Source organism: Opisthocomus hoazin, chromosome 23, assembly GCF_030867145.1.
Source record: "Opisthocomus hoazin isolate bOpiHoa1 chromosome 23, bOpiHoa1.hap1, whole genome shotgun sequence".
In the NCBI taxonomy this organism is placed as follows: Eukaryota; Metazoa; Chordata; class Aves; order Opisthocomiformes; family Opisthocomidae; genus Opisthocomus; species Opisthocomus hoazin.
Window position 1 is genome coordinate 4,115,815 of NC_134436.1, and position 13,220 is coordinate 4,129,034.

At 53.2% G+C, this 13,220-nt stretch overlaps 1 protein-coding gene across 1 annotated transcript; it reads left to right on the plus strand.

The window, feature by feature from the left end:
• Positions 1 to 1,242: 1,242 nt before the first annotated feature.
• Positions 1,243 to 7,822, plus strand: LOC142363993 (protocadherin alpha-6-like). Its single transcript, XM_075441918.1, has 14 exons — positions 1,243 to 3,760; positions 3,846 to 3,980; positions 4,088 to 4,152; positions 4,400 to 4,456; positions 4,819 to 4,928; positions 4,973 to 4,988; positions 5,361 to 5,466; positions 5,531 to 5,646; positions 5,712 to 5,838; positions 5,985 to 6,068; positions 6,638 to 6,671; positions 6,994 to 7,130; positions 7,452 to 7,619; positions 7,808 to 7,822. The coding sequence occupies exons 1-14, from the start codon at positions 1,286 to 1,288 to the stop codon at positions 7,820 to 7,822; spliced, it is 3,645 nt and encodes a 1,214-aa protein (XP_075298033.1). The 5' UTR covers positions 1,243 to 1,285.
• The last annotated feature ends 5,398 nt before the right edge of the window (positions 7,823 to 13,220 follow it).

The following is a 13,220-nucleotide window of genomic DNA, read 5'->3' on the forward strand; positions in this document are numbered from 1 at the left end:
ATATGATTGCCTTGCTCTGTTATTCGGTGGGTCCTTGAGAGGAGTGGAGGCTGAGGAGTGTCGTCTTCTTCAGGAATGGAAGAGGAGGTGAAGAAGCAGTCTCTCTGTCTTGCAAAGACCGGAGGAAAGCAGGAAGGCTATTCCTTGTCTAGACAGATGGAAGGCAGAAGGGAAGATGAATGAGAGTTCTTGCACAAGGGCCTGTCCATGCTTCATGTCAAGCGTGGTGTAGACATGTAGGAAACACTTTGGTAAAGGGCAAAAAGAAGAGAAAGGGACAAGGATGGATGCAGAAGAGAAAGTGAAGGCAAGGAGAAGGCAGGGCAGGGCAAAAAAAGAAGGAGAAGGAAAAGAAGAAGAAAAGAGGACAAAAGATGAAAGAAAGAGAAAGGAAGAGATGAAAGCAAGAACAAGGAGAAAAAACGAGAAAGGAAGAGGGGAATAAAAAGCAGAAGGAAAGAAAGAGAAAGGCAGACAAAAAATAAAGACTATATGGAAGGAAAAGGGAACTTAGGAAGGAAGGAAGGAAGGAATGAAGGAAGATATTACCAGAAAGCAACAACGTTATTTTTAGACGCTAAACGAATTTGATCCCTCACATGCTCTCCCGTGGTCAGAGGACCGCGCTAATTGCCCGTCATTAACGCTGATGGCTCCGACTTTGATGGTCTCCGCCGCGGCGCTGGAGGCGACTGGGGAGCTGCCAGCGGGAGTAAAGAGGAGGATCGAAAGAAAAGGGAAAGGGGCGTAACAGATAGGGCACTGCAGCGAAAGAACCAAACGAACGAGGAAGACAAGAAGAAGATGAAACAGCAAAAAGAGAAGGAGGAAAAAGAAGACAGGAGAAAGAGAAGAAAAAGGCTAGAAAGAGAAAGGAAAAGAAAAAGATGCAAAACAGAACTGAAGGAAGAAAGACTAAAGAAGAAAGTGAGAAGAAGAAAGAGGACGAAGGAATGTGGGCAGGCAAAGAGCAAGCACCAAGGAGGTATAAAGAAGAAAAAGAAAGAGGAGAAGGGAAGGCAAGGCGAGCGAGGAGGCGAGGAGCGCGGGGCCAGGTCGCGGGCGAGCGCGGGGAGCGTGAGAGGCGTCGGAGCAGCACACGGTGTCGCTGCAGGCTCAGAAACGGCGGCGGAGCGGCGAGGCGGCCCCGCCCCGGTGCGGCGGAGAGCCCGGCTGTGAGCGCGGGGGGGCGGCGCGGGGCGGGCAGGAGAGCCGGTGCGTTCTTGCGGCGGCGGCGGCAGCGGGGAGCCGTGTGGGGCCCGTGCGGGTGGCAGCGGCGGCGGCGATGTGCGCGTGGTGGGGAGCCGTGTTGCGGGTGCTGGTGCTGCAGGCGTCCTGGGCGCTGGGCGGCGGGCAGGTGCGGTACTCGGTGCCGGAGGAAGCGAAGGCCGGGACGGTGGTGGGCCGTCTGTGGCAGGACCTGGGCCTGGAGGCGGGCGATGCGGAGGCGCGGCGTCTGCGGCTGGTGGCGCAGGGCCGTCGGGCGAGCGTGGAGGTGAGCGGGGCGAGCGGGGCGCTGGTGGTGAGCTCGCGGCTGGACCGGGAGGAGCTGTGCGGGAAGAGCGCGCCGTGCGCCGTGCGCCTGGAGGTGCTGGTGGAGCGGCCGCTGCGCGTCTTCCACGTGGAGCTGGAGGTCACGGACATCAACGACAACGCCCCGCTCTTCCCCGTCGCCCAGAAAAACCTCAGCATCGCTGAATTAACAACGGTGCCGGGGTCTCGTTTCCCGCTGGAGGGCGCGTCGGATGCAGATATCGGAGCCAACGCACAGCTCTCGTACACCCTCAGCCCCAGCGACCACTTCTCTCTGGATGTGCAGAAAACCGAGGAGGACGGTGAGTCCTTATTCCTGGTGCTGAGAAAGCCGCTGGACCGCGAGACGCTGGCTGTGCAGCGGTTATTGCTGACGGCGATCGACGGTGGCCGGCCGCCGCTGACGGGCACGCTGGAGCTGTTGATCTCGGTGCTGGACGCCAACGACAACGCGCCCCAGTTCAACCAGTCGGTGTATAAAGTGCAGCTGCCGGAGAATACTGAACGCGGTACTTTAGTGATGAGAGTAAGCGCCACGGATTTAGATGAGGGCACGAACAGGAATATATCGTATTCTGTCCAGCACTTGTTCCCTCAGGATGTAAGAGACGTTTTCGGGATTGACAGAAACAGCGGGGCGATCTATCTAAGAGGTGCCTTAGACTTTGAGGATGTTGGTGTCTATCGCCTGCAAGTGGGTGCAGCAGATAAGGGAAACCCACCGCTGTCGGGGCACTGCAAGGTGGTGGTGGAGGTGCTGGACGTGAACGACAACGCGCCGGAGGTGTGGGTGACGTCGCTGTCGGTGCCGGTGCCGGAGGACGCGGCGGTGGGGACGGTGGTGGCGCTGCTGAGCGTGTCGGACCGGGACTCGGGGGCGAACGGGCGGGTGCGGTGCGCGGTGTGGCCGTCGTCGCCGTTCGGGCTGGTGGCGAGGTTCGCGGGCTCGTACTCGCTGGTGCTGCGGGAGACGCTGGACCGGGAGCGCGTGTCGGAGTACGCGGTGGAGGTGCGTGCGGAGGACGGCGGGGCGCCGCCGCTGCGCGCCAGCCGCGGGTTGCGTGTGCCGGTGTCGGACGTGAACGACAACGCGCCGGCGTTCGCGCAGGCCGTGTACACGGTGCTGGCGCGGGAGAACAACGCGGCGGGCGCGGAGCTGGCGCGTCTGTGGGCGCGGGACCCGGACGAGGCGGGCAACGGGCGCGTGAGCTACTCGTTGGGGGAGGGCGGCGTCGGGGTGGCGTCTGTGGGCGGGGGGTGGCGGTCGGCGTCGAGCTACGTGTCGGTGGACGCGGAGAGCGGTCGGCTGTGGGCGCTGCAGCCGCTGGACTACGAGGAGGTGCAGGTGCTGCAGTTCGAGGTGCGGGCGGTGGACGCAGGGGAGCCGCCGCTATGCGGCAACGCCACGGTGCAGCTGTTCGTGGTGGACGAGAACGACAACGAGCCGTCGCTGCTGTCGGGCGTGGGCAGTGGGCCGGTCGTGGGGTCTTCGGGCGCGGGTTCGTCGGGTGCGGGTTCGGGGGCGCTGTGGGCGTGGGCGGCGTGGGGTGCGCCGGCGGGGCAGGTGGTGGCGAAGATCCGCGCGGTGGACGCGGACTCGGGCTACAACGCGTGGCTGCGCTACGAGCTGTTGGAGCCGCGGGGGAAGGGCGCGTTCCGCGTGGGGCTGTACAGCGGCGAGGTGAGCACGGCGCGGGCGCTGGAGGAGGCGGACGGCCCTTGGCAGAGGCTGGTGATCGTGGTGCGGGACCACGGGGAGCCGGCGCGCTCGGCCACGGCGACGCTGAGCGTGTCGCTGGTGGAGGGCGCCGAGGCGGCGCTGGCGGCCGCGGGCTCGTCCGCGTCGTCGTCGTCGTCGGGGTCGGGATCGGGGTCGGGGCTGCGTCCGGCGGCGGGCGCGGAGGGCGGCTCGGCAGCGTCGGCTACGAACGTGTGGCTGGTGGTGGCCATCTGCGCGGTGTCGAGCCTGTTCGTGCTGGCGGTGGTGCTGTACGGGGCGTCGCGGTGGGCGCCGCGGGCGGCCGTGCTGTCGGGTCCCGGTCCGGCGACGCTGGTGTGCGCCAGCGAAGTGGGGAGCTGGTCGTACTCGCAGCGCCAGAGCCGGAGCCTGTGCGTGGCGGACGGCGCGGGCAAGAGCGACCTGATGGTGTTCAGCCCCAACCTCCCGCCGCCGCCCGGCGCCGCGGCGAAGGAGACGCAGCCGGAGGCGCCCGCTGTCCTGGACACGGTGAGTGGCCGTCCCTTTCTGGCCTCTGGCCCCTCCCCCCGACGCCCCTTGGTGCTTGTGGCGCTTGTGTCCCGGCCGTGGTCAGGCGCTGTTGGTAGCCGGGCTGAACCCCCGTGTCTTGGTAGAGGTGTCTTGGCGGGTGCTTCAGGATGTTCATGGGCCCTTTGCACCTTGCTTGGCGTCCTCGCCCGAGGACCGTGGTTCCTGCTTTGATGGAAAAGTAAGGCTGAGGGTTGCTGTTGTGGGCATGAGTTGTTCTCCCGTCAAATAAAATCACTGCTGATTGTGCTGATAGATGCCCCGGCATCAGTTTTTGAGATACTCCAGCTTGCTGGTGTGTACCATTTCCATCTGAGCTTGCTGAAGGAGTGCAAGACAGTCAGGCTGTGGTGGTGACAGTCCCCCAGGCACTATTTACCGCCTTTATTACCTTTGCTGAGCGTGCTGGTATTAGGTGGGGTTTCCTATGAAAAAGTCGTCCTCTTTGAATCTTCTCTGCAAAAGGTCTGATGTCAGGTGACAACTGGGACTGCAAGGTTTTCTCTACCCATGGAGAGATCATTTCTCTGGTTGCACCACCATGAGTCATTAAAAAAGTAGGGAAGACTTTGTGGACTTTTGCTATGTTTTTTTTGCAAGTGTGTTGTTACTCTACCTAGTAGCACAAAGTGTTCATGGAGAGGAGCATGACTCAAGGTAAGTGTTAGAATTGGGAATTGTCTTGTTCTTTTTCTTTTCCTGCTCCCCGCTTTGGCCAGATTTTGGACTTGTGTTCCTGGCCAGAGAAGTAGTGTGAAATACACTGGCCTGTTTTGGTGGGAAATTTCAGCATTTGTATCAGCAGCGACATCATTTGAAAGCCTTAGAAATCTTCTTTTCTGAAAAGAAAAAGCACTCAACCAACGTAAGAAAACCCCAGACAACAAAGAACTGCCCCTTCCCAACAAAACTCAAAATTAAATTCTCCTACACAGTCAATATCATATGTTGCCATGTTGTGCTCCTCAGCAATTTGTTTTTTTCACTCCAAGCATGAAATGAATGCTTTTGCCATTTAGAGCTGTCGTGACATCAACTGCAGAAAGAATATTGCTCCCAGGTCTGCCACATGTCCATGTGAGACAGCCGAAGCATAGCCAAACGTGGAGGGTCAGCATCCAGACAGCCTGTACGTGATACCTCTGTGAGTTTTTTATGGTGCTCTCATTGAAGGGCAGGGTGAGGAAAAGTGGGACTGAACCTTAAGATCGGAAAGCAAGCTATGACATGTTGCAGAGGTGAATGTTGCAGTAGCACCGAGTAGGGCTTGAGCATCTCCTGATATGAAAATGCAAGGCAGGATGGGAACAGAGTGTTGTTTCCCAAGATCCATTGCATTCCTGGCCAGAGAAATGATGTGAGTTTTGCTGGCCTGTTGTGATGTTGTTTGAATATTTTCATCAGCAGCCACACCCTTAGAAAACCCCTGGAAATCCTCCTATTGGAAGAAAAAGATCAAAACCCCAAAAGACACAAAGAACCCAGTACCAAATTCTTCTGCATAGTATATGTCATCGATGACAGTGGTGGGTTCGATAAGATTTGTGTTGTTCTCTCGCAGCATGAATTCAGTGCCTATTGCCTTTAGAGTTCTCCTGACATCATCTCTAAAAATAGCATTCCTCCCAGGTGTGCAACAGCTGAGATTGCTGAATCTCCAGGAGACTGTGAGGTGAATGTCACAGTGGCAGTGGGGCACTGAGTATGGCCTGATGATTTCCTGATGTGAAGGGTGGTTTGGGCAGTGGGAAGACTCTTGTGAGGGAACCTGAAATCCTAGGGAGGACCATGGCCCATGTCTTCAGAGTGGGAGATGATGTGCTAGTCTTGAGAATGCATGTCCCCAGGTGGGGAGTGGAGGATGCCTAGAGGAAAGGATAAGGCCGTATGGGCACGGAGTGTTTGTCCCCAGGATCCTTTGCCATGTTCCCAAGAGTCTGGAGTTGGAGGCCTTCCTGATCTTGAGACAGTCACATGGTATAGAGATGCCCGCAATATCTTTTGAGGTTGCGAAGATCTCCCACCAGAGACAGTCCTTTGTGCTGCTGCCTGACTGATGTTGGGAATGTGTTGGTAAGAGGGGGTGAGATGCAAACTGCTGCATGTTTTCTGATGAACGTGTGTGCTGCTGGTTTTGGAAAGGTTTTGTTGGACTGTAGCACTTGAATGTGCTGTCCTTGTGTAGTGGTGGGCATGTATAGCAGCTTCCACAGCCATTGGTGTTGCTCTGATGGAAAACGTGATCAGATGTGTAAGGACACGTGAGAGGGTGGGTGTAATCTACTGCATGTGGCTGCAGTTAGAGATGATGTGTCTTCTTGTCATTATGAACTTCTACAGACATGTGGACCTACATGTCAAACCCTGCACAGCAGCAGACCTGGCTTGGAGTCTTTGCTGGAGCACCGCAGCTCTTGCTTTGAGGGAAAAATAAAGGAAAAGCAGTAGTTACCTTCCACAGCTGAGGGCTGCTGTTCTGGGTGTGGGAGTTTTTCTCCTGCAGTATGCATTTCCATTCGAGCTTGCTGAAAAGGTTCAAGGCATGCAAGCTGTGGCAGTGACTGTCCCCTAGGCGCCCTTTCCCTCCTTATTACTTCTGCTGACTGCTGATCATGCTGGTATTAGGAGTATTTGCTGATCAAAAGCTCTCCTCCTCCACCTTGAATCTTCTCTACAAACGATATGATGCCAAGTGACAGGTGAGAGTTCAAGATTTTGTCTCCCCATAGAGAGAAAAATTCTCTGCTTGTACTCCCAGACTCTTTAAGAAAGCAGAGCAGACATTGTGGACTTCTGATATGTTCTTTTTTCAAGTATGTTTTTTCCTGTACTTATTAGCAGAAAGTGTTCAAGGAGAGGAGTGTGACCCAAGGTAAGTCTTAGACATGGGAATTGTCTTGTTGTTTTTCTGCCTCCTGTGTCCGTCAGGATGTGGATTTGCATTCTTGTCCACAGAAGTAGTGTGAAACATAGTGGCCTGTTTAGATGTTCTTTCAGAATTTGCATCAGCAGCCACATTGTTTCAAAGCCCTAGAAATTTTTTCTGAGAGGAAAAGACAAAGAATCAAAACCAAAAAATAACCCTGAAAAACAAGTGCTGTCCCTCCCCAGCAAAACCCAAATCCACTTCTCCTGCAAAGTTGGTATCATCTGTTAGGGTGCTGTGCTCATCAACATTTTGTTTTTTCTCTCAGAGCTTGAAATCAATGCCATTGCCATTTCGAGCTGTCCTGACATCAGCTGCAGCAGAAAGAGTATTGCTCCCAGTTCTGCCACATTTCCGTGTAAGATAGCTGAAGCATTGCCAGACATGGAGAGTCAGCAGCAGAGAGTCTGGCAGAGACCATGTATGTGATACCTCTGTGTGTTTTGTAAGGAAAAGTGAGACTGAGCCTTAAGATGGGAAACTGTGGCGTGTTGCAGAGGTGAGCGTGGCAGTGGCACAGAGTAGGGCCTGGGCATCTCCTGATATGAAAACATGATGCAGGATGGGAACAGTGTGTTCCTTCCCAAGGTGCACTCCCAGGGTCTGGAGTTGGAGGCCTTCGTGATCTTGAGATAGTTACATGATACTGAAATGCCCGCAGTGTCTTTTGAGCTTCTGAGAATCTCCGAGCAGGGTCAGTAGGTTCTGCTGCTGCCTGCCTGATAGGAATGTTTTGGAAATGAGCGGTCCTACTCACAGCGCCAGAGCTGGAGCCTGTGTATGGTGGACGGCACGGGCAAGAGCGACCTGATGGTGTTCAGCCCCAAAGTCCCGCCACCGCCCGGCTCCGTGGTGAAGGAGATGCAGCTGGAGCCACCTGCTCCCCTGGACAAGGTGAGTGGCCATCCCTTTCTGGCCTCTCGACCCTTGGTGCTTGTGGCCGTTGTGTCCCGGCTGTGGTCAGGCGCTGTTGTTAGCCGGGCTGAGCCTCCGTGTCCTGGTGGGGGTGAGGGTGTCTTGGTGGACGCTTGAGGATGTTCATAGGCCCTCTGCGTCGGCCTTTGCGTCCTTGCCTGCTGTAGGGAATGTGCTGTTAAAGAGGGGGTGAGATGTAGACTGCTGAATACTGTCTAATGAACGTTTTTGCTCCTGTGTTGGGAAAGGTGTTGTGGGAGAGTAGTGCTGCAATGTGCTGTGCTTGTGTAGTGGTGGGCCTCTCTAGCAGCTTCCACAGCTGTTGATGCTGGCATGATCATAGAGTCATAGGATGGTTTGGATTGGAAGGGATCCTAAAATCATCTATCTCCAACCGCCCTCCAATGAGCTGCGACATCTTCCGCTAGATCAGGTTTCTCAAAGCCCCATCCAGCCTGCCCTTTCACACTTCCAGGGATGGGGCATCCAGAACTTCCCTGCGTAACTTGTCCTAGTGTCTCACCCCCATCACAGTAAAGAATTTCTTCCTAATTTCTAAACTGAAAATGTCCTATTTCATTTAAAATCGTTACCCCTCGTCCTATCACTACACTCCCTGACAAAGAGTCCCTGCTCATCTTTCCTGTAGACCCCCTTTAAGTAGTGGAAGGCCGCTCTAAGGTTCTCTCCGGAGCCGTCTCTTCTGTAGACTGAAGAACCCAAGCTCTCTCAGGCTGTCCTCATAGGGGAAGTGCTCCAGCACCCTGATCATCTTTGTGGCTTTCCTCTGGATGCGCATAAGAAAGCCCATGTCTTTCTTATTCTGTGTACCCCAAAGCTGAACACAGTGCTTCAGGTGGGGTGTCACAAGAGCAGAGTAGAGGGGAAGAATGCCCTCCCTCGAGCTGCTGGCCACACTTCTTTTGATGCAGTCCAGGATGATTTGCTTTCTGGGCTGTGAGCAGACATTGCCTGTTCATATTCAGGTTTCATCCACCAATACCCCCAAATACCTTCTCCACAGGGCTACTCTCAATCCACTCATTGCCCAGCCTGTATCCATGTTTGGAATTGCCCTGACCCAGGTGTAGGTCCTTGCACTTGGCCTTGTTGACCTTCATGAGGTTTGCACAGCCCCACCTCTGTAGCCTGTCATGGTCCCTGTGAATGACATCCCTTCCCATGTCATTGTAACCTGTCTTCTCAGGTTACAATGAGCTTGGTATCATCTGCAAACTTGCTGAAGGTACACTCAATCCCCCCCATGTCCCGACAAAGTTGTTAAATAGTGCTGGTCCCAGTGAGGACTGCTGAGGGACACCACTCATCACTGATGTCCACCTGGACATCGAGCCACTGACCACAACTCTTTGAGTGCAACCATCCAGCCAGTGCCTTTTCCACCCAATGGTGCACCGCTCAAATCTATGCCTCTCTGTTTTAGAGACAAGGATGTTGTGCAAGACTATAAAATGCTTTGTACAAGTCTAAGTAGATGATGTTAATCATCTTCCCTTATCCAACAATGTGGTAATCCTGTCATAGAAGGCCACCAAATTTGTCAGGCACAATTTGCTGCTAGTGAAGCCATGTTGGCTGTCAGCAGTCATGTCTCTGTTTTCCATGTACCTTAGGATAGTTTCCAGGAGGATCTGCTCCATGATCTTGCTGGGCATAGAGGTGAGACTGACTTGCCTGTAGTTCTGTGGGTGTTCCTTGTGTCCCATTTTAAACAAGAAGGTTAGGTTTCCCCTTTTCCAGTCAGTGGGAACTTGAGCAGTCTGCCACGACTTGTCAAAGATGATGGATAGTGGCTTAGCAACTTCATCTACTGGTTCCCTCAGGGCCCTCAGATGCTTCTCATGAGGTCCCATGGACTTGTGCACATTCAGGTTCCTTAGATGGTCTCCAACCTGATCTTCCCCTACGGCGGGCGGTACTCCATTTTCCCAGCTGAGGTGTGCTGTTCCAGCTGTGAGTTGTTCCACCATAGAACCAGCATGGCTTCACCAAGAGCAGGTCCTGCCTGACCAACCTAGTGGCCTTCTATGATGGAGTGACTGTGTCGGTGGAAAGGGGAAAAGCAGTGGATGTCATCTGTCTGGACTTCTGTAAAGCCTTCAACACAGTCCCCCACAACATCCTTCTCTTTAAATTGGGGAGATACAGATTTGGTGGGTAGACTGTTCAGTGCATAGAAATTGGTTGAATGGTCACAGCCAGAGGGCAGTGGTCAACATCTTGCTGTCCAAATGAACATGAGTGACAAGTGGTGTCCCCCAGGAGTATGTGCTGGCAGCGGTGCTGTTAAATATCTTCATTAATGACACAGGGAGTGGGATTGAGTGCACCCTCAAGAACTTTGCAACTGGTACCAAACTGAGCAATGCAGTTGACACACCAGAAGGATGGGATGCCATGCAGAGGGACCTGGAGAAGCTGGAGAGGTGGACCTGTGTGAACCTTGTGATGTTCAACAAGGCCAAATGCAGGGTCCTGCACCTTGTTTGGGGAAACTCCCAGTATCATACAGGCTCGGGGATGAAGGGATGGAGCACAGCCCTGCCGAGAAGGACTTGTGGGTACTGATGGATGAAAAGCCGGACATGAGCTGACAACGTGCTCTCGCAGTCCAGAACACCAACTGTACTCTGGGCTGCATCAAAAGTAGCGTGGCCAGCAGGTCGAGGGAGGTGATTCTGAGGCTCTATTGTGCTCTGGTGAGACCTCACCTGGAGTCCTGCTGCCAGCTCTGGAGCCCTCATCACAAGAAGGACGTGGTACTGTTGGAGAGGGCCAGAGGAAGGCCACAAAAATGATCAGAGGGATGGAGCTCATCTGCTATGAGGAAAGACTGAGAGAGTTGGGATTGTTCAGCCTGGAGAAGAGAAGGCTGGAGGGAGACATTATTGTAGCTTTTCAGTACTTAAAGAGGGCCTACAGGAAAGATGGGGATAATCTATTTATCAAGGCCTGTTGTGACAGGACGAACAATAAGGATTTTAAACTCAGGGAGGGTAGATTTAGACTGGATATAAGGAAGAAATGCTTCACAGCAAGGAAATTGAAACACTGGAATGGGTTGCCCAGAGAGGTAGTGCAGGCCCCATCCCTGGAAGCATTCAAGGCGAGGCTGGATGGGGCTCTGAATAACCTGATCTGCTTAAAGATGTCCCTGCTCACGGCAGGGGCTTTGGGCTAGATGACCTCTAAAGGTCCCTTCCAACCCAAAGCATTCTACATCTCTGTGAGACTAAAATTAATGCCAATTGTGAGGAGAGGTGCCACAATCTGAGCTTTTGAGATGCTCTTGCGTCCAGAGCATTTCTTGTCTAAAACTCTGTCCTCGTCCTCTTTGATTCTCCTCCAGAAGAGACATGATGCAAGGGTACCATTGGGACTTCAGGGATTTCTCTACATGTGATGTAGTTTCTCCATTGTGGTTGGCCCACCAGAGTCACTATGAAAGTAGGGATGGCAATATGGACTTTTCCTATGTTCTTTTTCCAAGTATGTTGTAACTGTAGCTCACAGTAGAAAGTGTTCAGGCAGCGGAGTCTGACCCAAGGTACGTGTTAGAAATGGTCATTTCCTTTTCTTACTTCCCCTTTTCCCCAGGCTGTGGACTGCATTCCTTGTCAGTGAAGTGCCATGTTACACACTGGCCTGTTCTGATGTTCTTTCAATATTTCCATCAGCAGCGACAACCTTAAAGAATCCTTGTTGACCTTCTTTTCAACAACAGCAACATATTCCTGAATTTGTCTTACAAATTAGATATCATCCATTACAGTGCTGTGCTCGTCAGCATTTGGGTTATGCTCTCACAACATAAAATCAGCGGCCATTTGCATTAGAGCTGTCCCAACTCATTGGATTTATGAAGGGCATATCCTGCTTGACTAAGCTGGTCTCTTTCTATGAGAAGATGACCCGCTTAGTGAATGAGGGAAAGGCGGTGGATGTTGTTTACCTGGGTGTCAGTAAAGCTTTTGTCACCCTTTTCCACAGCGTTCTTCTGGAGAAACTGGCTGCTCCTGGCTTGGACAGGTGTACTGTTTGCTGGGTGAAATTCTGGCTGGATGGCTGGTCCCAGAGTGGTGGTGGAGTTAAATCCAGTTGGCAGCTGGTCACAAGTGGTGTTACCCAGGGCTCAGGATCGGAGCCATTTCTGTTTACTGCCTTTATCAGTGGTGAGGATGAGGAGATCGAGTGCGCATTGATCTGTCTGAGGGTAGAGAGTCTCTTCTGAGGGGTGTGGACAGGTGGGATCAACGGGCTGAGGCTGACTGCATAAGATTCAACAAGGCTAAGTGCTGGGTCCTGCACATGGGTCACAAAGTCCCATGCAATGCTACAGGCTTGGGGAAGAGTGGCTGGAAAGCTGGCCATCGGAAAAGGACTTGGGGGTGCTGGTCGACAGCCAGTTGAATATGAGGCAGCAGTGTGCCCAGGTGGCCAAAGTGGCCAATAGTATGCTGGCTTGTGTCAGAAATAGTGTGGCCAGCAGGACTAGGGAAGTGATCACCCCTTTGTACTCAGCACTGGTGAGGCCGCACCTTGAGTACTGTGTTCAGTTTTGGGCCCCTCACTGCAAGAAAGACATGGAGGCGCTGGAGCATGAGGAAAGAAGGGTGACGAAGCTGGTGAAGGGTCTGGAGTGCAAGTCCTATGAGGAGCTGCTGAGGGAACTAGGGTTGTTTTGTCTGGAGAAAAGGAGGGTGAAGGGAGTTCTCTAAAATTAAGTGAAAGGAGGTTGGAACGAGGTGGGTGTTGGTCTTTTTTCCACAGTAGCAAGTGACCGGATGAGAGGAAATGGCCTGGAGTTGTTCCAGGGGAGTTTTAGATTGCGTATTAGGAAACATTTCTTCACGGGAAGGGTTGTCAAACATTGGAACAGGCTGCCCAGGGAAGTGGTTGAGTCAACATCCCTGGAGGTATTTAAAAGATGTAGTGCTTAGGGACATTGATTTAGTGGTGGACTTGGCAGTGTGAAGTGAAAGGTTGGACTCGATGGTCTCGAGGGTCTTTTCCAATGTAAATATTTCTATGATTTTATGACCATCTTTGGAAATAGTATTGCTCCCAAGTGTGTAGCATTTCGATCTGAGATTGCTGAAGCATTGCCAAACATGAAGTGTCAGCTGCAGAGGGTCTGCTGGACACCAGGCAGGCGATAGGATATGTATGTTTTTCCATGGTGGTCTCATTGATGTAAGGGTCTGCAAAAGCTGGGGTGAACAGAAACAGTGGTATATTCATGGAGGTGAATGTGGCAGTGGCACTGAGTAGTGCTGGGCATGTCCTGATATGAAGGTGACCTTGAGCAATGAGAAGATTTGTCTGAGGGAGCTGGAAATCCTCAGGAAGAGCACGGGCCATGTCTTCAGCCAAGAGTGGGAGGTGATCTGCTTGTCTTGAGAGTGCATTTCCTAATGAGTGGGGAGTGGAGGATGCCTCGGGGCAAGCATGAGGCAGGAAGGGCATGGAGTGCTCCTGCCCAGGTTCTTTTCCCAGGCACCAAGGGTCCGGAGCTGGAAGCCTTCTGAATCTTGAGGTAGTTACATGGTACTGAAATGT